The following is a 24,127-nucleotide window of genomic DNA, read 5'->3' as shown; positions in this document are numbered from 1 at the left end:
CCTTCTCTCTGTAACTTCATCTCAAGTTTCCTTTCTGACCGTTCTATTGCTGCTGTGGTAGACGGTCACTGTTCTTCTCCTAAATCTATTAACAGTGGTGTTCCTCAGGGTTCTGTCCTGTCACCCACTCTCTTCTTATTATTCATTAATGATCTTCTAAACCAAACTTCTTGTCCTATCCACTCCTATGCTGATGATACCACCCTGCACTTTTCCACGTCTTTTCATAGACGTCCAACCCTTCAGGAGGTAAACATATCACGCAGGGAAGCCACAGAACGCCTGACTTCTGATCTTTCTAAAATTTCTGATTGGGGCAGAGCAAACTTGGTATTGTTCAATGCCTCAAAAACTCAATTCCTCCATCTATCAACTCGACACAATCTTCCAGACAACTATCCCCTCTTCTTCAATGACACTCAACTGTCCCCCTCTTCTACACTGAACATCCTCGGTCTGTCCTTTACTTATAATCTGAACTGGAAACTTCACATCTCATCTCTAGCTAAAACGGCTTCTATGAAGTTAGGTGTTCTGAGACGTCTCCGCCAGTTTTTCTCACCCCCCCAGCTGCTAACTCTGTACAAGGGCCTTATCCGTCCATGTATGGAGTATGCTTCACATGTCTGGGGGGGTTCCACTCATACTGCTGTTCTAGACAGGGTGGAATCAAAAGCTTTTCGTCTCATCAACTCCTCTCCTCTAACTGACTGTCTTCAGCCTCTCTCTCACCGCCGCAATGTTGCATCTCTTGCTGTCTTCTACCGCTATTTTCATGCTAACTGCTCTTCTGATCTTGCTAACTGCATGCCTCCCCTCCTTCCGCGGCCTCGCTGCACAAGACTTTCTTCTTTCTCTCACTCCTATTCTGTCCACCTCTCTAACGCAAGAGTTAACCAGTATTCTCAATCATTCATCCCTTTCTCTGGTAAACTCTGGAACTCCTTGCCTGCTTCTGTATTTCCACCTTCCTATGACTTGAATTCCTTCAAGAGGGAGGTTTCAAGACACTTATCCACCAATTTTTGACCACTGCTTTGACCCTTTTAGGGACTGGCATTTCAGTGGGCATTTTTTTTATTAGATTTTTGTTGCCCTTGGCCAGTATCCTTCCTACATAAAAAAAAAAAAAAAAAATTTAACTAAGAATTTACCTCTTTTTTTTTTTACGTAGAATCAATCATGCAAAACAGGTTAGGTCACAAGAAAAAGAACAAGAATAAAATCACAATAATGATAATAAGAAGAATAACACCACCACCAACAACAACAACCACAATAACAATAGCAACAACAACAGGAAAAAAAAAATAAGAAGAAAAATTAGGCCCGTAGTCTCTGTGTTCGTGACGTCACTTGACAACACGGCAAGCTTACGTCTCGTCTCCGCGGCCCAAGCAGTCAGACAGACGGCACGGTTTTCACAGCTGTTAGATACACGCACTGCAAGTAAAGTCACCACATGTGCATTATTCTTGTGCAATCCATGTATATCTTGAAGCTACTATTTCTCTCATAGGCCAAGATAGCTTGCCCTGAACACACATATTGTTTGGAATCTGTGGGAGGATCATCGTGTTTGTCTTTACTCTTTATGATGTATCTGTTCTCGTTTGAATAGATAGGGAATCATATGCAGCCAGTAAAGATATGTGGTATATGTGATCATATTTAACAAATTAGGGTCATTATTTACTTTAGCTTTTTTTTTTTTTTTTTTTTTTTTTACTTTATTTCATTATTTCCGGCAATATACCGCCAGTACACGGTGCTCAGCGGTGTCTACATGAAGTTATTTCTTAAAACTTCATAATATTCAATATCTAAAACTTAATATTTTTCCAATAAGTGATATACATGATAATTAAGTGATGAGTTTACAGTATATAATGTTCAGTTATACTCTTTTCTTCAAAATTTTTACAACTATCATACATAAACCCCTTCAATTTAATTTTATAAACCTATACATTATGAGTATTTTTCACATCTATCAGCAGTAAATGACACACATAACATATGTAATCACTTTCTACCCATCATGGTGACCAGCAGACTTGACGGTGAGGATGGCCGGCAACAAGTACACAGTGCTGCTGCCCACCTACAATGAGAAGGACAACCTGCCCATCATCGTCTGGTTGCTCTGCAAGTACTTTGATGAGAGGTATGACTAGTGATGTGTTCTTGTGTAAGGGTGTTTATACTTCAGAAAATAACTAGGATGAATTGAATATATGCTGATTGTCCCTTGGCCAAACTGCAGACCTGAGACTCTTATTCTTTAGTTAATCATGAAGGTTATGTTTCACCTTCAGTCATTAAGGATCTTCTGTGTCAGCCACAAATGTATACTAGTTATTTCAGATACATGTTTTCTAGCTTTTCTTGGATACTTACATAAGACAAAATTTATTCCACTGCATTAACATATCCTTATTTTACAACTTCATACACCTTCAGGGACTTATAGCCAATGGCACAATAATTGGAGCTAAACCATTTGGCTTAAGCTTTTAGAGAAACACTCTTGGTTTAAGACATTAGTTGGTGTAATGAATTTTTCATTATTTTACTATTAGATATGAACTTTTTTTTTTTTGTCAAATTCTTCTTGAATAATTTGAATTGATTTGTAACTTTATTGTCAATCTGTAGATTCTTTAAATTGTTGTATTTGTTAGTTGTTTTCATATATTGGGTAGTCTTGATGTTATTACTGCAACTATGTAGTTTCTTTTAACAGTTATATAGTGTAATCCTTTCCAGCTTGTGAAATTATTGTTCATTATCTTATATAAGTAAATCTGTACACATGGTTATTCATTTTGAAGTATTTGTGCTGGTCTTTGTTGTTTAAATTTTACTTAGGTAATTTCTAGCATGAACTTTATATGTGACTGGTGACATTAAAGTTGTATGGCAGTCAATACCAACTATCCTCAAAGAACCAGAAAAGCAATAAAAAAAAAAAAAAAAGACAAAAAAAATACTTTGAAATAGTCCTGAAAGTAAAGGTGCAGTATGAAAATATCTAATTCTTGGCATTATTTTGCAGTGGGTATACATATGAAATTATTGTCATAGACGATGGTTCACCTGATGGGACCCTGGAAGTGGCTAAGAAACTGCAGGACATCTATGGAGAGGAGAAAATAGTAAGAATCAGACCATTATTACTCATGGCTATATTATTGGTAGTGAGAGTCTCTGTTAATACAAAAATTGTTAATTCAAAAAATTGTCTTGAAGTTTTCTCTTTTTAAAAGACCTTTTCCACTTACCTTGATACTCTGGAACTGTTTCTGTTCATGAGTTTATGTACATTATCAAAATTTAAAGAAATACTGTGCCTGGCTTCACTTCTGTTACTTAGCTTATTCTCTTTAGGTTCTGCGGCCAAGAGCAAAGAAGCTTGGCCTTGGCACGGCTTATATCCATGGTATCAAGCATGCAACAGGCAACTTTGTTTTCATCATGGATGCAGACTTGTCGCACCATGTAAGTATTGTCAACAAAACTTTGTTATCATATGACGATTCAGCTTGTTACAGTTGAGCATGATATTTTGATTCAGGGAATCTTGAATCATAACAAAAAGAGACATCAGATTCCATATAATACAAAAAATAAATTCAGGATTAGTAACACTAGACCTAATATGGAAAGAACAGGGATGATACAAAATGAGTAAAAAGACTTGGACTTAATGTACACTTATCACAATCACTAGTTTAACTTGTATATTTCACTAAGAGTATTTAATAATAACCTATCTAAAACACAACATAATCCCCAGCCTAACATGGTAAACATATAGTATGTGCTGATAAAAGGAGCAGAAGACTTGCAGAGGAGGAGAAAGGGATATAAGTATACTTTTGGCTGCACTCAGGACAGGATATCAGAGACCAGCTGTTCAAAACATTTGTGACAGTCATAACTTTAAATTTTCATATCCTCTCCACCCACACAAGGGTCATGACCCAGGCATTGTTCAGAATACTTCAACCACCTTGGTGTTATGTTATGTGTGTGTGTGTGTGTGTGTGTGTGTGTGTGTGTGTGTGTGTGTGTGTGTGTGTGTGTGTGTGTGTTTCCAGATCTTTCTTTCTTGCATTTTTACCATTTCTTTGTTTTCTATCATATGTTCATTTAGGTCTTTTCACTCTTTCCCATATCCATTACATGACAGTTTTTATTTATCTACTTCTTAGGTGCTTAATTATCCTTGGAGAAAGAGACAAATTATGTATGAAGCACCTCCATACATAATACATACCTTTACATACTACTAAAGAATCTTATTTTCAGCCCAAATTCATCCCAGATTTCATCAAGAAGCAGAAGGAAGGTGACTATGATGTGGTGAGTGGGACACGCTACCGAGGTGATGGTGGTGTGTATGGCTGGGATCTAAAGCGCAAAATAATTAGCCGAGGAGCCAACTATGTCACACAGATTCTGCTCAGACCTGGTGCCTCAGACCTCACTGGATCCTTCAGGTAATTCAGACTAAGCAGTAAAGGGCATACAGTGAATTGCAAGATCATGGCTGTGGAAAGATTCTGTAGGACAGGTCTTCATATGTGTGTGTAAAGAAAATCCGCTAATAATGTAATCTTTATGAAAATTATCCATTTCCTTATAGAGTATATTAACACTGAAGAAATTTTTGTAACTGTTTAGGCAAAGACAACAATTAAAATTCACACATAAATAGGTTAGCCAGTTAGATTTTATGTCCCATTTGCATATTGTTTGGACTGCTTTGCTGGCCAGAAGTGCTTCTTTTACCTCCATGTTCACTGTTCCTCTCATTATGCATTCCAAGGAGCATTCTACCTTCACTTCTTGTAGATGTTTATGAAAGGTAAAATAAACAGTGTTATCTCAAGGACTTTATTACATATCAGACCAAAACTAACATCAGTTGCCTGACTCCTTGCAGAGACAGTAAGTAGTTGCCTTTTATCAATTGTTTTTACTTTGGAACCAGAATCATCATGCATTTCATGCTTTTATGTGGACAGTTAGATACTCTTTTTAAAATTTGGTTAAAACCCTTATCCAATCCCTTTTCATTATAAAATATGTACATTTATTATTTCCTTTCTTTTCTAGGTTGTACCGCAAAGAGGTGTTGCAAAAGCTGGTGGAGTCATGTGTCAGCAAGGGCTACGTCTTCCAGATGGAAATGATCATCCGAGCTCGCCAGTTTAGCTACACCATTGGCGAGGTTAGTTGCTGTATAATCAGATATGTGTTATTAAGTATTGTTGGATTTTGCAATCAACCAACCAGGTCAGTTGTTGAATAGAAGATGGATCTACACAATTGTACTACTAAAGCATTGATAAACCAGTTCTGTTGAGGAACCCTGATGTTAAAAGACACAGGAAGGCTGCACAACTAACATAGTATGGTCAGTGAGGATTAGTCCTTCCCTCCTAGAGGCCTACAGACCAATATGTATCTTAATTCAGTCATAGACAATGTTTATGTGCATGTGTGGGTGTCAGCTTCCTTGCCTTTGGAAATGTCAGCTTGGTGTGTATGTAGCCTGACATTTTCCTTAGAGTTTTACTTAGAAATAAAAAGCTGGCAACCCATCTTTCATAGATTAGAAATGGTAATATTGGGGTAAGTAATGCACAAGATAGGAAATTATCAATTTTGCATGTTGATAGTGGTTAGATTACAATATTTTTCTGTGCTCTATCATATATTTTTAATTTTGTTTAACAACACAATCATATATATATATATATATATATATATATATATATATATATATATATATATATATATATATATATATATATATATATATATATATATATATATATATATATATATATATAATATATATATATGTATACTTATATATATATATATATATATATATATATATATATATATATATATATATATATATATATATATATATATATATATATATATATATATATATATATATATATATATATATATATATATATATATATATATATATATATATATATATATATATATATATATATATATATATATATATATATATATATATATAGTGTGTGTGTGTGTGTGTGTGTGTGTACTGTAGATAGTAGATAACTGAGGAAAGTCCTTAGTAAATTAACTGAAAATGAATTTTTTTTTGAGAAATAAAAGCTTCTTGTTTAATGAAAAACAAGAATTGCAACAACATAAATCCTCTTAATGATCATGTTAACAAGTGTAATATCCAACCATCAAGACATGATACCACATACCATATACAGATGCTCTTATTGAAGTCCTTGGTGGCCCTTGTTGCAGGTCCCCATCAGCTTTGTGGATCGGGTATATGGAGAGAGCAAGCTTGGTGGTGCTGAGATTGTAGGCTTTTTGAAGGGCCTCCTCTACCTCTTTGCCACAACTTAGGGAAGGCAAGACAACTACTGCAGTCTTCCTACCCACCTGAATAAGCATTAGCATGTTTGTCATTATTTATTGGTCAAGCTATTGAGTCTCATCCACTTTATCTTATACAGCTTGTGGGCCAGTGCTAGAGCAGTTAAATCTGATGACTTATTGAAAGGAGAATGTATTGTTATTGTTACCATTTGCTTCTTAGCTTTGTATTTTTTTTTATTATTATTATTATTATTATTATTATTATTTTTTTTTTTTTTTTTTTTTTTTTTGTGCAAGTGGAAATTGCAGGCTCAGCATCCACCTGAACAAAGGAACATTTAAGTGTTGATATGTATATATTGATTAACTTCTGACTTTGTATACCTTCAGCTGAGCAGGCAGTGTGACATGGTAATTGCTTGAAGGGAGTGAGTAAGGTATTACGTATGTGCTATTTATTCACTTACAGTACGAGGAAGGAGGGTTGTAATTGTCTTTTCTCTTGTATTCATGTGAATTTTATATTTATTGGTTGTTGGATTGCTTTGTGTTGTGAATAATGGGAGTCGGTGATTTATTCTGTATGGTGAGACTTGCTTGCATCATCTACTTAATGTAAATCATGGGTATCAATTTAATATAATATTCACCTTCACTATGACAAAACAAACCCTTTACATATGACCATTACAGTGCCTTAGCCTTTATATCTGTGTGTGTGTGTGTGTGTGTGTGTGTGTGTGTGTGTGTGTAAGTACAGAATCAATAGCTATTCTAGTGTTGATGTACTTGTACCTTGAATGCCATGTAAACATATTTGTGCTCACTTCCTCTTGGTCATTGGAAGGAAATGTTCTTATCATTCACTCTAACACTGACCTTCATGTTATGTGTTATTTTTGTAAAGTTCCATGTAAAATTTATAATACTATCAAACACATATCATTGTGTTTACTAATAAATAGATGTTCTACTATATAGTCTTATTATGTGTCAGGGAATAAGAAATTATATTAGAACTGCATAGAAATACATATTTATTTAAGTGTAGTGCCTGTGATGTTATGTAGGTCTACAGTGCCAGAGTGAGAAGTGTTATGTGCATTTTCACTTGCACATGGTTGATATTCTTCATTGTGATACTGATGACACAAGTCTGATAATGTGCAGAGTGAGCACACCATTATCTGTTGTACATTAAACACACCATTATCTTTTCGTTGCTTATATTTAGTTTTTGTTATGCATGGGACAACACAACATAATTGATGTTTATGCATTGTACTACTAAAAGCAACTAAAAGAAATTGATGTGAGAATTTGCAAAGATCTGAAGTGCACCTGGAGTTGTGGGACAGTCAAAGTGCACTAAACTCCATTTTGACCATGTTTATCATTGTGGGCTGATAAGTGAGATGCAGTTTCCTATCAATGTCTCAATCCCTAGGTGCTCTGTTTTATGGCCCAACCAAGTAAAATTTTCCTGCTTCAAAACAAATAATTATATATTAGTATCAACGTAATTTAAAAAAAGATCAGTGAAGGTATGACGTGTGGCAGCTCTACGCTTTCTCTTGGATTTCTGTGATGATGTGTGGCACTGGTTCAAGGTTCATTACCACTAACTAAAGAGGGTCAGGAGAGTAAGGGTGTATGTTAAAACAGGGATATAGCACACTCTAAAAGAGAATATCAGATATTGCAAGTAACTTAAGGCTATTGAACATGTCTTACATTTGATGAACTTTTAAGAGGCAACTTGAGTTGTTATAATGACCATTGGATAAAGGAAATTTCCAGATATAACTATCTGGCCTTCCCCCAAACTGCTTATGATATGGAGGGTTTCCATTCAAGAATTTGTTACTACAGCTTTCCTTAGCAGTTGTGGGAAGGATTTGTATTCCACATAAAATCTGTTAAGTTTTATATAATATTTTTTGTACCAGTTTTGTAGCCAGAAAATTGAAGAATAAATTATTCTTAATCCTAAAACATTAGTTTATATTACAATGATCCAATCATGTGGAATCTAATCTCTCTCTCTCTCTCTCTCTCTCTCTCTCTCTCTCTCTCTCTCTCTCTCTCTCTCCTAGAACCAATATCAAATTACTATTGGGATGGATTATTATCAAAGATGTATACTTAGGACAGGAGGTTATTACGTGGTGGTTAACGTTTATGAGAGATTTAATAAGATATATCATGGCTTGAACAGGTAGTCTCACATGTTGACGTGCTACGTATTGATGGTGCAAATGTGTCTCATGCATCTCTTCTCCATCACCTCCCCTAGCTTCCAAAAAGGGCGGCAAATCTTTAAACGAAAATTTCTATAAAGATGAATTATTGTAAAATCATAATCCTTCCCGGTAGCAAAATTAAAATTAATACTAGTTAGCTGTTTGGAATTACCTTCACAGTTAAAAGAAGGATTTTGTTTCTTACCTTTTACGTGAAGAAGAAAAAAAAAAAAAAGTCTTTATACTTCTGGTCCCTTCCCTTCACTTTGCTGTGGTCGTGTACACAAACGCAGCTTTTGTTTCTTTTCCTCCTTATCCCGTGCAAGGTAAGGCAAGCCAGACAACCATCCATTTATTGGGCCCAGAACTTCACCCAATCAAGTTGTAAAGGTTTAGGGCACATTTGGGACTTGTTTATAGGGTGAAGATACGTTTAAGACAGGTCTCGTATCGGTCATTTCACTTGCTATGTAGCCCTTCACTTGACAGTCTTGTCACAGCCTTCACGTGGTGATATTTATGTGGCAGTCGTCATTTGACAGCTTTCATGTGCCAGCTTTAAAGAATGTGGCACTGCAGCTAATTAATGTTTACTTTCTTGGCCGTCTCTACAGCTTTGTATTCCTGCCTTATACTCCATGATGTGTCAGGGAGTAGGTAATTATGTTAGAAATGCATAGAAACGGTATTGTAGCAGTGCAGGACTGACTGGGTCGTCTCGTTATAGTCTGATAAAAAGTGTTTTGTTTAGTTTGATAGCATAGAAAATAAGCATAGGCTGATGGGACGTGATAAATTGAGAAATGTTGAAGTTTTGTGTACTTTTCCTGGCTGTGGAAATGAATTGTTATTTCAGCATTCCTTTATGGTCAGTATTTTCAAATTTTTTTTGTATACATTGTCCCCGTCTTTCAGGTATTATTGAGGTATATAGTATCCTCCAGACACTAATGACTTTGGTACCTGTTTGACTGTGAACTTGTTCTGAATATTTGATTGTAGATAATAGAACTTGGCAAATAAAAAAAAAAAATAACTGAACTCTGGCTAGGAGCTTTGTTAGGTCAGACAATTTAATATTAGTTATAAATGTATTATATGGCTGTTAGTCTACAAATGGTGAAATTGCAGTTCAACACAATGCATTCTGCCTTTTTTTTCTCTTTCTCTGTCCCCAACAAACTTGAGGACCTGGTGGGTGGGGGAAGCCAATTTAAGCCAAGTTTGGACATTCATTAGAAGTCTAAGGATGATACACCATGTTTTGAAAACTAGAGAAATGGCTAGCTGAACCTAAGTTTACCTAACCTAATCAATCCTTAAAGTGGGGGAAGCTTTGCCCCCTGGATCCCAATAAAGACACTAACCTAACCTAATCTTACCTTATGTAACCTAACCTAACCTTGCTGGGGGACCACTTAAGGACACTAACACAACCTGATCTGACCTAAACATATACCTTAATAGGAAGTGGAAGGTCCAGGGTGTGGTTGGTCAGCCTCCTCTTCCTCATCCTCAGAGTATGCTGGCCCCACTGATTGTTCAACATTCGACTGATTTCAGCCAAACACTGCTTATGAACTGCACAATAAATTCTCAGTATTTAAATTTGCATGTACTATGCTCAGCTGCCATTGTGGCACCGAGTACCTTTGTTGGTAGCCTGCTGACCACTGTGGCCACCATGTATACACATGGTGATTGGTCAGAAATAAGTGATGTATTGGCTGGAAATAAATGATGTTCAGTGTTGTTCTGACACATCATTAAAATGATAACTCTCATTGGCTGAATGAAAGAGATACAAGCAAGCTTGTGCCATTCCATACCAGAAATCAACATACTAACTCATGCACTACCAATGGGGAATTTTCAGAACTAATCTGCCAGATGTTGTGGCTACTGCATGTCCCCTAGTGACATGAGCTAAAAATGTTGTTATTGTAAATCCCATTTGCATACAGATGAATAGAACATTGATCATTATGATACTTTTGAAATTCTGCATTGACTTACAAGTATCTTGTATGGATAATTTTGATAGAAGTTGGTCAAAACAAATATTTTTTGTGATTATTTATTAATACTGTTATCAATATTTTAAGTACAGCATATTGCAAGTTTAAAATCTATTGATTTGGAGAATGAAAAAGATAAAAAATAAGATTGTACTATATAGTATGACATAACATACTCAGTAACACTGTGATATATGGATATAGTTATTTTCATGGGGATTTTAATATCTCTCAGGACTGCTCTGGCATAATGAGAGAGAAATACGGGAAGCCACAGGTTCATGGAGTAGTGGCATGGACACTGGAGCAGGAATTAACAGGTTGTCCAACAATGTGTTTGTTAACTTCAACAAAGGCAGGCCTGTCATATGTTCGTTTTGGTTAGATATACAGCATTAATCTTGCCAGGACACTGGAATTGCCTATTTTCAATTAAGATTGTTGTTTCCATATACTACGAAGTTCATTATTTAATTTGGAGCCTTAAGTGGTACAAACATGTCTTTTACTGTTGTCTACATTAATATGCTTCCAATCAGTGGTGTACTTTTATGGAAATCTCGAGATGACCAAATAAATCTAAATGCCAGTTCACTAGAAAATCAACTTAAATACTTTTGTTCATAAATATAGTTTGATTTTACCTGTGTTACTACTTAGAACAGGGGTGTCAGACTCAAATCCTTTTGAGGGCCAATTATGCATTTGGTTATGGTCTCGAGGGCCATCAAAGACTTGGTAATTACTTATTGGCAAGACTAAAGATTACAGCTTATTTTGCTGGTCATCCTGGCTTACCAAAAATAAATTACTTAGGTTCATCTGAACTTACACATGTAAAATTGGTACGAGGGTTAACAGACGTACAGGCCTCCACCCCTTGCTTGTTGTGTCTAGTATGTATGAAAATGTTTAGGCGATTCATGCTTTCAGATACCGGCATTGACTGGGTCTTCTGCTTCAGACAGATTCATTATGTTTGTTTATTAAAGTTTGCAATAAAAGAGCGTTAATACTAGCAATTATAATATGAAATAAATCATTGTCATGTGAATGAAAGACTGAAAGGTAAAAGTTATTATGTCTCATCTTAACAGTTTAGTTACATTTTCCTCAGTTATAACAATTATAGTAACTCGAGTTGAAAAATCTCTTCTCACTTCATGGGCCACTTAAGACCATCCCATGGGCCACATTTGGCTCATGAGCCATGAGTTTGACACCTCTGACTTAGAATGAATTGTGTAGAAAAGTATATTATATAAGCTCATTGCATCTTTATGTATATAGAATGACACTGTAGGCATATTTGATATTGCTCCTACGTGTGAGAAGGTACATGTCTGGTGCTGCTGCCTGGTGACACTCACTAGTTTACCAAACTCCCCGTTGAGCCAGTGCAGGGTTGAGAGAGAAAATTGAGATAAATTTTGAAAATTCATTTGCTAGTTTGTTATTTGGATCACATGGTGTAACCATTAGAAATGTTCTAAATGATGTCATCTACATCTTGAGTATGATCATAAGTGACATAGGGTATATTGCGTTGGACTGCACTAGAACCTATAAATTTGCACAGAGGATAAGTCGCACTGCACTGGGTGTTCTGTTGTTGATTTGAGAGATTTGTTGTTTGGGATTAGTACTTGGTGGGCCTTTATATTCACTTTTTTATTGCCTGTGACCAGTGGCTCTCTTACATAAAAAATAAAAAAATAAATAAAAATAATGCATCAACGTGTGCGGTATTTGAGTAATCCTGCAATGCCACCACTTCAGGCAACTAATTGCTATTGTCCACTACAGGTCCACTTATTATTTTTAAAGCCTCGTAACAAACACCTTTGCTGTTGCTATTGCAGAAAAGTGTTGTCTCTTACAAAATTTTTGTTTGATTTTTGGGAGAGGTCCCACAGCAAGGAAGTTATGAAATTAAATTTTTTTTAATATCTTTTATTGATACATGGCCAAGACTGAAATAAGGCAGTTTTAATTGCATGGCAAGACACTTCTGCACCAGCAGTTAGTCCCATATTGGAGATGCCATGAGAGACAAACACACACACTCTCTCTCTCTCTCTCTCTCTCTCTCTCTCTCTCTCTCTCTCTCTCTCTCTCTCTCTCTCTCTCTCTCTCTCTCTCTCTCTCTCTCTCTCTCTCTCTCTCTCTCTCTCTCTCTCTCTCTCTCTCTCTCTCTCTCTCTCTCTCTCTCTCTCTCTCTCTCTCTCTCTCTAATGTATTATGTGCTGGCAAATACAGTAAAATGTGTAACAAACATTTTGGAGTGGTTCTTTGATTTTAATGTCACACAGCTTTCATTTTTTTTACAAGTTTTCATTAACTTCCTTGAGTTCTTCAGTCACTGTTGTACTTAATTGTATTAATCAAAGTGACTTTTTAGGTGCATGAGGTGAGCTGTGGCAGATGTTATACAAACATTTATATGTCACTGAGAGTTTTTGCTGCCATAGGAATTCTCACCTTGAGTCACTTCCAGTTCAGCCACAAAAGCTTGTGTGGCTGTCATATTCTCACTCAGTGTGGCCTGCCTTAATCTATGAAGACCAGCATCAGTCTCTAAAAGTTAATCCCAGCCAGAGAGATCAAGAGATTGATGGCAGAGCTTGCAATTGAAAATTGTTGATTTTCTATGTGAAGAGTTGTCTAGGATGGAAGGATGTCTGCATTAAAGCTTGCCTGAAAATATCCTTGGAAGTGATACTGGTAGGTAAGGAAAACTGTCTCCCAGCATATACCCAGTTTTGATATATGTACTGCATTTCATTGCAAGGGAGAATGAAGTTAATTATTCGGAGTAAGTGGAAATCATTGTAGAGATCAGAGTGATTCTTATTTTTTGTTACAGATCAGAAGAGAGAGAGAGAAAGAAGGGGATTCAGCACAAAGTGGTCAAATAGATATATGAAATATGAATGCCCAAGGCAGTCAGCTGCTGCAAATTAAACTCCTTCAAAAGGAAAGAGTCAACCCTCCCGTAGACTACACAAAGAATTACAACCACTTTGCAGGTGCTCGATATATAATTGAATGTGGTATGAAGCTGAAAGCCAATGTGTTGACCATTGCCACAGCTGCAACATACTACCACAAGTTTTTCTCTGTCACTACACTGGAGGAGTATGACCCATATCTCATTGGATCCACATGTATCTACTTGGCCTCAAAGGTGGAAGATGACGACATCAAGATTCGTGACATCATCAATGTTGGGATCAGCTGTGTGCGGCGCGGTGAGCCTCCACTGGCCCTGGACCCTTACTTTTCCATGAGGGACTCCCTGATTCAGGCAGAGCTGTTGCTGATGCGGGTGCTGGGTTTTAAAATGAAAGTGGATCTCCCTCACAAATATTTACTACATTACCTATTGTCCCTAAAGGAGTGGCTTGGTCCAGATACCTTTGACACCTTGCCAGTGGTCCACTTGGTCTGGACACTGCTGCAGGATATCTATCACTCCTCCCTCATCCTTACCCACTCCCCACAGCTGATAGCAGTCACCATCATCAATATAGCACTTCAGGTGTATGGCGTAGTGGTGCCTGGAGATGATGAGATCAATGACAGATCATGGTTCACTGTGCTGCACCCAGACTGCACCACTAGAAGTGTATGGGACCTCACCACCAAGATCCTGCAAGTGTACAAAGAGGAGCAGGACCTAGTGATGGTGACAGTCCCTGGCCAGTGAGATCATATTTTGTGTCTCGGTGAGTGATAGGATAGCTGCAAATAAAGTGTGCCAACCAATTTTAGATAGAATCTTTTCACCATGAGTAGAATCACTTCTTTACAGAATCTTTCTGCCGTGGGTAGAATCACTTCTTTACAACTAAACTACCAGTTTACTTGTCTCATTTATTTAACAGTTGATTAAGAGGTTCATCTTCTGAGATGGCTGCTTTATGCTCAAATAAGAATCTGAAATGAATTCACATTTTTTTTTATTATTTGTAGGTATGATAATCATATTTATTATAATGTTTTCTTTACTGCATGTGGTACAGGCAACTACCACTGAGGTATGGGATGAAAGTCTTTGCCATAACATTTTCCTTGTGTCATGAGGGGTGTTATAAGGTACAGAGCAGTTACTGAAGTTCCCCTCCACAATGAAAGTACCTGTTCCAATGAATGGACATGGTATGGAAGGGGTAAGAAGCAATTCTTTTCTTTCCATACCTTGATGAAGCATATCAGAGCTGCTCTTTAAGAGGGATGATAGCTTGGAGAGAGAGTTTGTAAATTTTTTTTTCCTAGAGTGGTTGAGACTCTTCTTTTTCACTACTACTGGTTATCATGTATTATCATTATATTTGGTCAGTGTAGGATTTTGTATTCAAATTACCAAAGGAGTGAATATGATCAGTGTATCTTCTCATCCATTGTCTTATCTTTCTTTTGATGTTTTTCCCTTAAAATGGTGAGTGTGGTAGACCAGTCTCTCCACTTACATCAGTCTACCATGTCCCAATCCTTTATCCTCTGATTCTCCTCACCTTCTACCTAGTATTCTTATACTTTAAACAGACACCATGCTTTTATCAAGTGTTTTTTTTTTTTTTTTTTTTTTTTTTTTTTTGTGGTATTCACTAAAGGTAGTACCAGGTCTGGTTATGCCTTTTTATGCTCCTTCACCTAACCAATCAGACCTTGTTGTTCATATCTGGCTCATCCATTACTTTGGCTACTTCCTGAATGTCCACTGTGGTTGCTCTCAACACTTCTTTCTGATGTTTCCTAGTAGTGAGATGGTTTCTCTTTCTCCTGCTTGCACATTTAGACACTTGCACATCAGCTGCTTTGGGTATTCTAGTATTTCCTCTGTATGGTGTGTCTTATGAATAAAGTAAAACATTATCTGTTTATTTGTTGTTGTTGTTTTTTATCATGCTATTTATTTTACACAGGCTTTGTTCAAGAGCAAAACATGAAATGTAGATGAAAGAATGGATGTAGAAGTGAAGTGTTGAATGAATTAAACAAGAAAGATATGGAAAGAAAAAAAATTTGGTGTTTCTATGTAGGTTGGTTGGAATGCATATAAAAGAGTTGTATGAAGGAGTACTGGCAATAACTTTTTTGAGCCTAGACCACATAAGTGCTTGTTCCTGGAACATGGGTGGTTGGCCCTGCCTTTGATGGAGAAGGCTGGATTTATAAAGGCTTATGGCAGTGGTGTTTCTTGATGTACTTGTGGTCAGTCATGAATGATGGGAGCAGGTGAATTAAAATTGGTCTTTCAATGATCTCATATTAATAGCCAGCTCCCAGCAGGATGCAAATTCATCTCTTGAGTTCACTGCTTAAGTGTGCTGGCCTTTGTCTCAACTGTACTGGGTTGAAACAGAATGTGGCAGCAGCAAGAGAGAGGAGGAGACTGGATATAATGGAGACAAGTTTTATGGGAAGCATATGTGGAATAGCACTATGAATGGAGTGAGAAATGAGGGAGTCCAAAGGCCTTGTGGTGTAAGCACATGAAGCAGAGGATACTGTTTTGATAGTTTGTGCTTGTAGAGAAAATACCTAAACATGATTGGTAAATATAATCTGGTGCTGGATGTGTAAGGCTAATGGGAAGACCACAAATGGAATGAATGGACATTGTTAAGAGGTCATTATAGTCACCATACACTCAGCTGATATAGAAGCTGTGCCTTTGCCTTGGCCCTCATGGTGTGGCAGCTGATTGTTGCATGTAATGCTCCTGCTTTTCCCAAATTTTTTTTTATAATTTTTTTTTAGTTGTCATGAATTAGCCTTGACCTAAGCTGATTTTCAAAAGTATTAATACAAAAACCATGATCATAGCAAAATAATAATCTTCCAGGGAAAAAAAAAAATTATTTACACAGTCATCTATATAACTATTAACATGTAGCAATGGAGGTGTGATGCACATCAACAGTGATATAGATCTTTTCCTGTTTCCTTAGAGTCAAGAGTTGGCACCATGTATGGGTCTCCTTCAGTTGTTTTTATCTCTTGCATCTTCCTCTGTGACTCCCATACTTTGCAGTTCTACTGCAATTCCATCCCTCCATCTCACTCTCTGTCTTCCCCTCAATCTTCTTTCCTCAGCTGGTTTTCTCCAGATTCTTAATCAGTTCCTGATCTTCTCTTCTCACTATGTGAGCAAAACAAGTCATGTAAAGGAGTTTGGACACTTAAAATACATATGTATAAGTAATTTTTTCCACAATTTTCTGGAATGTTAATACTTTTGACAATATTATTGTTATATTAGTATTCTTGAAAATAAGCTGAAGGCAAGATTAATAGATGTGATGATTGAAGAGAATCTAAAATAAAAAAAAAATTTGGAGAAGTGGTGAGAGCATTACAAGTGCACCAGTTGGATGCTGTACTAGGAGGAGGCAGGAGGCAGGGAATTCATGTCTCCTGTAGATCACCTCAACATGCAGCAACTCTAAATGAAGGAGGGGTCATGGAGCAAAAAAGATTGATATGTATGTTTGTTTGTATAGGATCCAATGGAAATAAAAATCATATATGTTGTGGTTAGAGAATAATGGCAGATGAAATTCATCCTCAGTATTTTAATGGGTTGAAGAGCTAATGGTAGAGACATTTATCAGGTTTTTTAGCCAGACAAATTCAGGTTTAAAAAGATAAGCAAAAATTTGTTCACAAATAGGGTTGTGACAAGTGAAACAAACTTAGTAAGAAGAGCAAATTCATAGACCTTGGATTCTCTCAAAAGGAGGCTGGACAAGGTTATGGATTAAGATGCTTGAGAGCTACCTTGTTTAGGCTTGCTGGTCTTTTGCAGTTACCTTTCTCATATGTTATCATGTCTTCAGGGAATGGAAAATCTGTTCTTTCTAGTTTCATTAGGTAGTATGGAAATGTTTACTTGCTTAAATTAATGGTAATTGTTATGTATACAGTGGAACCTTGATTACCAAATGCTTCACTTTTTGAACAAATCAGTTTTCAAACAAAATTTTGAACTCATAATAATTGCTTCAGTCACTGAAGTGTAATTCAGTTCTAAAACAAAGTTACTTGATTTCAAATACTAAAAAAAAAACAAAGCAAAAGCTGCTGTTCATTACTGATTTATAGTTTTTATGTATTTGGAGGAGAGACACAGTTCGTAAGATAGTAATTCAATCTTTAAAATAAGTTGAATGTGATCTTGTTGAAAAGCCTCGATGTAAACAAAGTCTTTGGTGCTAAGGGGTAATCCCCAGCCATCTATGGCTCTCTCAGTGACCCACATGTAAGGCTAGACCAGTGACACTGCCATGCTTGCACACGTCAGGCTGGGCATAGCGAGGGAGGCTGCCACCCCACGCACTATCTGGCTGTGGGAGCAGGCTGACTGGGCATCCCTGAGACATGACATCATTCACTTGGACTGGGACGCCCTACTGATAGGCAGTGCAGAAGAAAAGGCCCATGCCTTCACCACCAAGCTCCTTGCCCTCCAGCAGCAGCATGTCTCCAGCAGGAGGTACCTTGCTAGGCCTGGTGGCCCTGCTTGGTTTGGTTACCGATGCCGAGCGGCTGCTGAGGCTAAACACACAGCCTGGGTTAGGTACAAACATTGCCTGATACACTACAATTGGGCCCAACATCATGTGGCGTGTAGATGGGTGACAGCTACCTGCTGGTGGGCGAGATGACAGCAGCGAGAGGACCTGAGGTGAAAGCTCTGTGGCTTGGGGGTTGGCCACAAGACCTGGTGGAGGCTCGTCAAGGAGCAGCAAGGGATAGGCTGCTGCAATGCTGTTCCTCCACTAACCAGGCTGGGTGGGACAACAGCCACCAGCAGTGAAGACAAGGCTTCTCTACTCACTGAGTTTTTCGCAAAGATGTCAGTCACTGATCTGGGTAGACGTCCACCTCACCCTCAGGAAACAGACCACACTGTCACCGATGTTCAGGTAACACCTAGACAGATGGTGTGGCTAATGAGGGAAGCAGAGGAGAACAAAGCCACTGGCCCGGACGACATCAGCCCGTAGCTCCTCAAACGCTGCACTAGTGTCAGGTCCTCTAACCAGCATCTTCAGGTCCTGCCTGATGGAGCACAGGTGGCCCTCTATATGGAAAGAGGCGTGGGTGGTACCAGCCCACAAGAAGAACTCATAGTCTGAGTCCAGCAACTACAGGCCCATCTCACTGCTCTCTGTGGTGGGCAAGTTGCTGGAGCAGGTAGTGGCAGGTGTCATCTGTCATCACCTGAGTGAGCACTACCTCCTCTCAGACAGGCAGTTTGGCTTCTGGCCTGGCCACTCAACAGCGGACCTCCTCACCATCCTCTCCCAAGGCTGGCAGGATGCCCTGGATACTCTCGTGGTGGCCCTCGACATTGCTGGGGTCTTTGATAGGGTCCGGCACATGGGGCTTGTAAAAAAGCTTTTCGCCAAGGCTATCCAGGGCAACCTCCTTGCACTGCTTGAGGACTACCTTCAGGGGAGAACCCTCCAGGTAGTCATCAATGGACAGGCATCCCAGCTGTCACTTTTACAGGCCTCAGTTCCACAAGGTTCAGTGTTGGGCCTGATCCTGTGGAACATATACATTGATGACCTCTTGTGGCAAATACTGACTTGGCTTGCATACACCGACGATTGCAGTCTCTCCCACTCTTACTGCTGTTCCGACAGTCAGCGAGCCATCGGAGAGCTGAACAGGCAGCTCAGGCTGGTGACAGAGTGGGGAGAGACGTGGCAAGTCAGCTTCGCTCCAGAGAAGTTGCAGGCCATAGTCAGCTGCCTCCCTGGCCGTCTCAGGCCATCTGAGTTTTGGAGGCCAGACACTTCCCCTCCAGGAACACGTCAAGTTGCTGGGAGTGACAGTGGACTGCGGCCTACGCTTTGACCGCCATGTTGCTGCTGTTTCCCACTAGGCCTCCCACCAAGTCTCAGCACTGCATCAGATGGCGGGAAACCTGGACTCCCAGGCCATCCTTACACTGTACAAGGCTCAGATACAGCCTTGTATGGAGTACAATGCCTTGTCCTGGATGTCGAGTGCCCCCACCCACTTGCAGAGACTGGATGCTGTGCAACGGTGTGCCCTGCACTTGGTGGGGATGGATGGACAGCAGGAAGAGCAGACTGGAGTCATGTTGCTGGAGCATCGGTGGGACGTGTCGGCGCTGGTGGTTCAGCACAAGGCTCGGGTTCTGGAGGTCCCTCATCTCAGCTCGCTAAGGCTCCCACCACAAGCTGTCCAGAGGAGTCCAGGACCACCACCTCCAGTGACATGCTGGTGTAAGTGCCTTGATCTTACTTGAGGCAGCACCAGTGCTCTTACACAGCCAGAACCTCCAGACTGTGGAACGTGTTTACGGCAGCCACGAGTGATACACAGACAATGACACTCCAGCAAATGAAAGTGGCTGGCCACAGATGGCAAAAAACAAAATCTCTCACACTAGTGCTGTTAATCATGTGTGTATATAGTAGGATAAGTTTGCTTTTTTGTATATATCTTCTTATTTATATTTAAGTATAGGCTTTTTAAATAGCAGCATAAAAACGTGTTTTTATGCTGCTATAGCCTGATGTAAATTTATTTAAATAAAAAAATGAAAAAAAATATCTGCATGGTCTAAACAACATCTGATGATGAATTCTGTATCACTAAGTTCATTCAGTACATTCTTTCTAGATAAATAATTTCTGAGCTGGAGATACTGTGAAGTGGCCATCTTAGCAGTGGGAGCATCTGTCATAAGCCACTAAGACAGGGTGGATGGATATCTGGAATGGATTAATCCATTGATTCCTATGGGAAAAATGGTTTCAGTTTTTGAACATTTCAGATTTCAGTCAGCATTCAGGAATAAATTAAGTTTGAGAATCAAGGTTCCACTGTAATTAAGATTTTAACCAGATGTAGTTTGCAGGTTATAAAGATTGCAGTATGGTAACACATTATCAAGTGCTTAGAGCAATAAATGTTATTAGTATTAATTTATTTTTATTCACAGACAGGACTCTCAATGGGGACTCTTGGATGCCCACTGTGCTGCCGGCAACATTTTGAGTCTGTAGGGACCTTGCGAGATCATCTTATTTACTACATCTACCGACCACTACAGTGTGGAGTGTGCTGCCTCCATTTGGCAGGTGTGCAGGAGTTCACGCACCACCTCACATGTCACATGGGAGATGAACTGCCAGCTGCTGCCAAGCTGTCTTGTTCAAAGCCATCATTGCCTGTAGGTGAGTCTGATTGCCAGGACTCCCCATTACCTGCGGCTACTGGTGGTCAGGATGGTGCCGGAACTGACTCTGATGCTGGGATTGGCACAACTCATCTCTCAGATGACTATAGTTACATGAAGGGAAGTGATGCTGCAAACCAACTGCTGAAGCTGCGGGAATGGCGGCTAGAGAAGTTAGGTAAAACCTTCAGCAGACATCGAGCCTCCTTTGGCAAATCTCCTGGGCTTTTGGAGCTAAGCCCATCCAGTGGGAGACTACACAGAAGCAGCCCACCAGCATCTGTGAGGGACTCGACCCACGATAGAGGACCGTCCAGCCAGAATAGCTCCTATGTGGCACAATCTGATGTTCTCTTACTCAACAAAGATATTGATTCTGTGGAGAGGTGTGACTCATCTGCCACACCCCTTTCAGTTTATGGGAATGTTGGCTCTGTAGAACTTTCTGATCATAGTGTTTGTCCTCAGTCTGTGGGAAAGGAAATGACAGAGGAAGCTGGGTTCTGCTCACCAGCACAACCAGTCAGTGCCTCCCATGAAGTGCATTCCCATCCACTGGAAAACACAACCTCTTCCACAGTGAAACAAATGGACTTGGCAGCTTCCCTTGTAGAGGAAATGCCAAATCCTTCTATTATATCAGGGGGTGAAAATTTGCCAAGTAACAAGAATGTTCAGGGTTATGGTCTACCAGAATCCAGTATGTCTTGTGATGTCGATGTGAGCCACCAACACAGAAGTGCTTTATCTCCTTCACTTTATGTTCCCACTTCTCAAGAAATTGCTTCCAGTAGCCTCCAGTCTTCAAGAAATGAATTTGAAACAATTCAGGGTTATGATATTTATGGGACTAATTTTACTGAGTCACTTAATAAAGCCCATAATATTGATAATGATATAATAAATGCTGAGCAGTATGAGGGTGATAAATTGCCAGTGCTTGAAACTATGGATTCCTCTGATTTAAGTGGAGATGCCTGTCCTCAATATCATGAGCTCCAGCCACTTTCTCATAGTAGGCAACAAAGGTGTTCAGAGACTGCTTCTGGCTTGTCTGACATATGGACACCTTGTCCCAAAAGTGGCAATTCTGCAGTCCATAATCCTTCTGAAACCTTGAACACATCTCAGTTCAAAATAAAAGATAGCTACACATTAACTAATTCCCAGTTAATCAGCCTTGAGGACAATTTTAGCAGTAAAACTACTATTTGTAGTTATTTGCCCACAAACATTGATGAAGGGAGTATTTGTCCAGAAGTAATGAACACAGGAAAGAAAATGACAAAAACTGTTAACTCAGATGACACTAAGCTCCTTCAGAATGATTCATTGAAAGGGACGAGGAGCCACTCTAATTTTTCTGGTGTTGAGTACACCAGTGCACTTCATAGTTCAGCCTATGAGGCTCAGGGCATTCTAGAAAGTGAGTGTGAAGAACCTTACTCTTCATTGGTTGATACAAAACCTTACCTCCACAAGAAGTTTCACCATGATCAGGAGAGAAAGGTGTTGCCAAGTACAGGGGTTGATCCAGTTGCTGATGTGAGCCAATACATTAACAGCTTCCAGTCGGTGCTGGTAAGGAAGCTCAATGGCACACTAAGTACTAGTATTCCCATGACTTCAAGTATCTGCTCAGCATCTGTGATTAAACCTGAGAAAGAACTTAACCAACTAAATCTAGAAGAACATCCACCACAGGCCAAGGAACATGTGTGTGAGGTGTGTCATAAGATATTCAAAAACACATCAACACTCCAGCTACACTGTAAAGAACATGAAAAGGGGGAAGACCTATGTGGTAAAGGTCTTTATAGGAAATGCCCCAAAGATCCGTGTGAGAGCAAACAGGGAAAGAAAGATAAGTTTCAGTGTGATCATTGTTCCAAAGTCTTCCCAAAGGCATTCAATATCTCAAGGCACATGAAGGAAGTGCATGCTGTCAAGAAATCTTTCTCATGTATTCAGTGCAGTAAAGCATTTAGTAGCAAGAGGCATCTGGAGGAGCACAGTGGAATTCATAAAGGTGAGAAAATACATAAGTGCTCCCAGTGTGACCATCAGTGCTACACTGCCAGTGGACTGCGAACACACATTCAAGAGATTCACTCATCAGGTTCAGAACAGCGTGCTCATTGCTGTAAAATCTGTGGAGAAAAATTTGCCAAAATATATGGACTAAAACGTCATACACAGCGAAAACATGCTGGGCAGCAGTTAGCATGTAATGTTTGCTCAAAAATGTTTGCATGCAAAGAGGATTTGAACAAACATATTAAGTCTCATCTAAGTGCTGGTACACTGAAATGTGATAGCTGTCACAAAACCTTTACCACATCTTGGGCATTACAGAGGCACTCAAAAATACACCAGTCTCTGCATTTCAAGTGCAATTTATGTAATCTTAAATTCACCCGAAAAGATTCCTTGGTCTCTCACCTAAAGGTACATTCACAAAAGAAGCCTTTTGTGTGCCATTGTGGGAAACGTTTTGTCAAAAAGAGTCAGCTGAAGGCACACCAGGTTAAACATAGTAATATTTCAAGATATACATGTACTGTTTGCAAACACTCATTCAAGTTCAAAGTATCACTTAAGAATCATAGCTGTAAGACAAAAACTGTACAGACAAAGTAAATGAACTTTGCCCACCAATCTAGCCTAGGTCTCAAAGTGGAGTAGATGCCACCTTTGGTTATGCTGGTTAACATTCCACATGTCAGCAGCAATGTTTGTTGTGCCTGCCATCTTGCTGTTATCTTTTTAGTACTCACATTACTGTTTTTCAGTGATGCTTAATGTTATATAACACATTTTATGTCTTCTTTGTTCAATTTTGTATTTTAGTTTGGATTTTGTTTTTGTTAAACATTCATAAGTAGTTTTCTTTCATCACTTTAAAGTTATGACCCCCTTCATTTCTGCTTTTTCATGATTCCAGTTATTCCAGTTATTGAATTCTAAAATACTGTACTGTCTTACAAGAATTATATTTTTCAATTCCCATCCACCCTAGTCTATATATATATTTCTTGATTTCTGAATCTGTGAGTGCATTCTGAATATACATTTGTTTTGTTCTGGCTATGTTAACAACATTTCACCATCTTAACCAATTGAAAATACCATTAAAATGAGTTGTTGTATCATATTCTCCATACAACTCTAATTTAAAGATGTAACATTTATTATGTTAAAAGTCCAACATACATGTTGTCTGGTAAATTTTGAAAATA

The 24,127-nt window shown here is 38.7% G+C and overlaps 2 protein-coding genes across 4 annotated transcripts; both read left to right on the top strand.

Annotated features, from left to right (window-relative positions):
• The first annotated feature begins 1,329 nt into the window (after positions 1 to 1,329).
• Positions 1,330 to 8,394, top strand: LOC135099989 (dolichol-phosphate mannosyltransferase subunit 1-like). Of its 3 annotated transcripts, none has more exons than XM_064002806.1 (7): positions 1,330 to 1,449; positions 2,053 to 2,167; positions 3,059 to 3,158; positions 3,391 to 3,501; positions 4,315 to 4,505; positions 5,125 to 5,239; positions 6,322 to 8,394. In XM_064002806.1, the coding sequence occupies exons 2-7, from the start codon at positions 2,070 to 2,072 to the stop codon at positions 6,424 to 6,426; spliced, it is 720 nt and encodes a 239-aa protein (XP_063858876.1). In that variant the 5' UTR covers positions 1,330 to 1,449; positions 2,053 to 2,069; the 3' UTR covers positions 6,427 to 8,394. The 3 variants fall into 3 exon arrangements, with proteins under 3 accessions (XP_063858876.1, XP_063858866.1, XP_063858882.1); XM_064002796.1 differs by having other exon boundaries at positions 1,338 to 1,449; positions 2,056 to 2,167; XM_064002812.1 differs by having other exon boundaries at positions 1,349 to 1,445; positions 2,056 to 2,167.
• Positions 8,395 to 8,871: 477 nt separating this feature from the next.
• Positions 8,872 to 24,025, top strand: LOC135099873 (zinc finger protein 540-like). Its single transcript, XM_064002502.1, has 2 exons — positions 8,872 to 8,968; positions 20,652 to 24,025. The coding sequence occupies exon 2, from the start codon at positions 20,664 to 20,666 to the stop codon at positions 23,526 to 23,528; it is 2,865 nt and encodes a 954-aa protein (XP_063858572.1). The 5' UTR covers positions 8,872 to 8,968; positions 20,652 to 20,663; the 3' UTR covers positions 23,529 to 24,025.
• Positions 24,026 to 24,127: the final 102 nt, after the last annotated feature.

Source organism: Scylla paramamosain, chromosome 1, assembly GCF_035594125.1.
Source record: "Scylla paramamosain isolate STU-SP2022 chromosome 1, ASM3559412v1, whole genome shotgun sequence".
Lineage (NCBI taxonomy): Eukaryota > Metazoa > Arthropoda > Malacostraca > Decapoda > Portunidae > Scylla > Scylla paramamosain.
Note: the sequence above shows the minus strand (reverse complement) of the source record. Positions and strands in the feature narration are given on the sequence as shown.

Excerpts from the sequence above, each read along its gene's own strand:
- LOC135099989 (XM_064002806.1), top strand. The coding sequence starts at position 2,070 with ATGGCCGGCAACAAGTACACAGTGCTGCTGCCCACCTACAATGAGAAG. Across the intron at positions 3,159-3,390 it reads TCTATGGAGAGGAGAAAATA|GTTCTGCGGCCAAGAGCAAA; the intron begins GTAAGAATCAGA and ends TATTCTCTTTAG. Across the intron at positions 4,506-5,124 it reads GACCTCACTGGATCCTTCAG|GTTGTACCGCAAAGAGGTGT; the intron begins GTAATTCAGACT and ends TTTCTTTTCTAG.
- LOC135099873 (XM_064002502.1), top strand. The coding sequence starts at position 20,664 with ATGGGGACTCTTGGATGCCCACTGTGCTGCCGGCAACATTTTGAGTCT.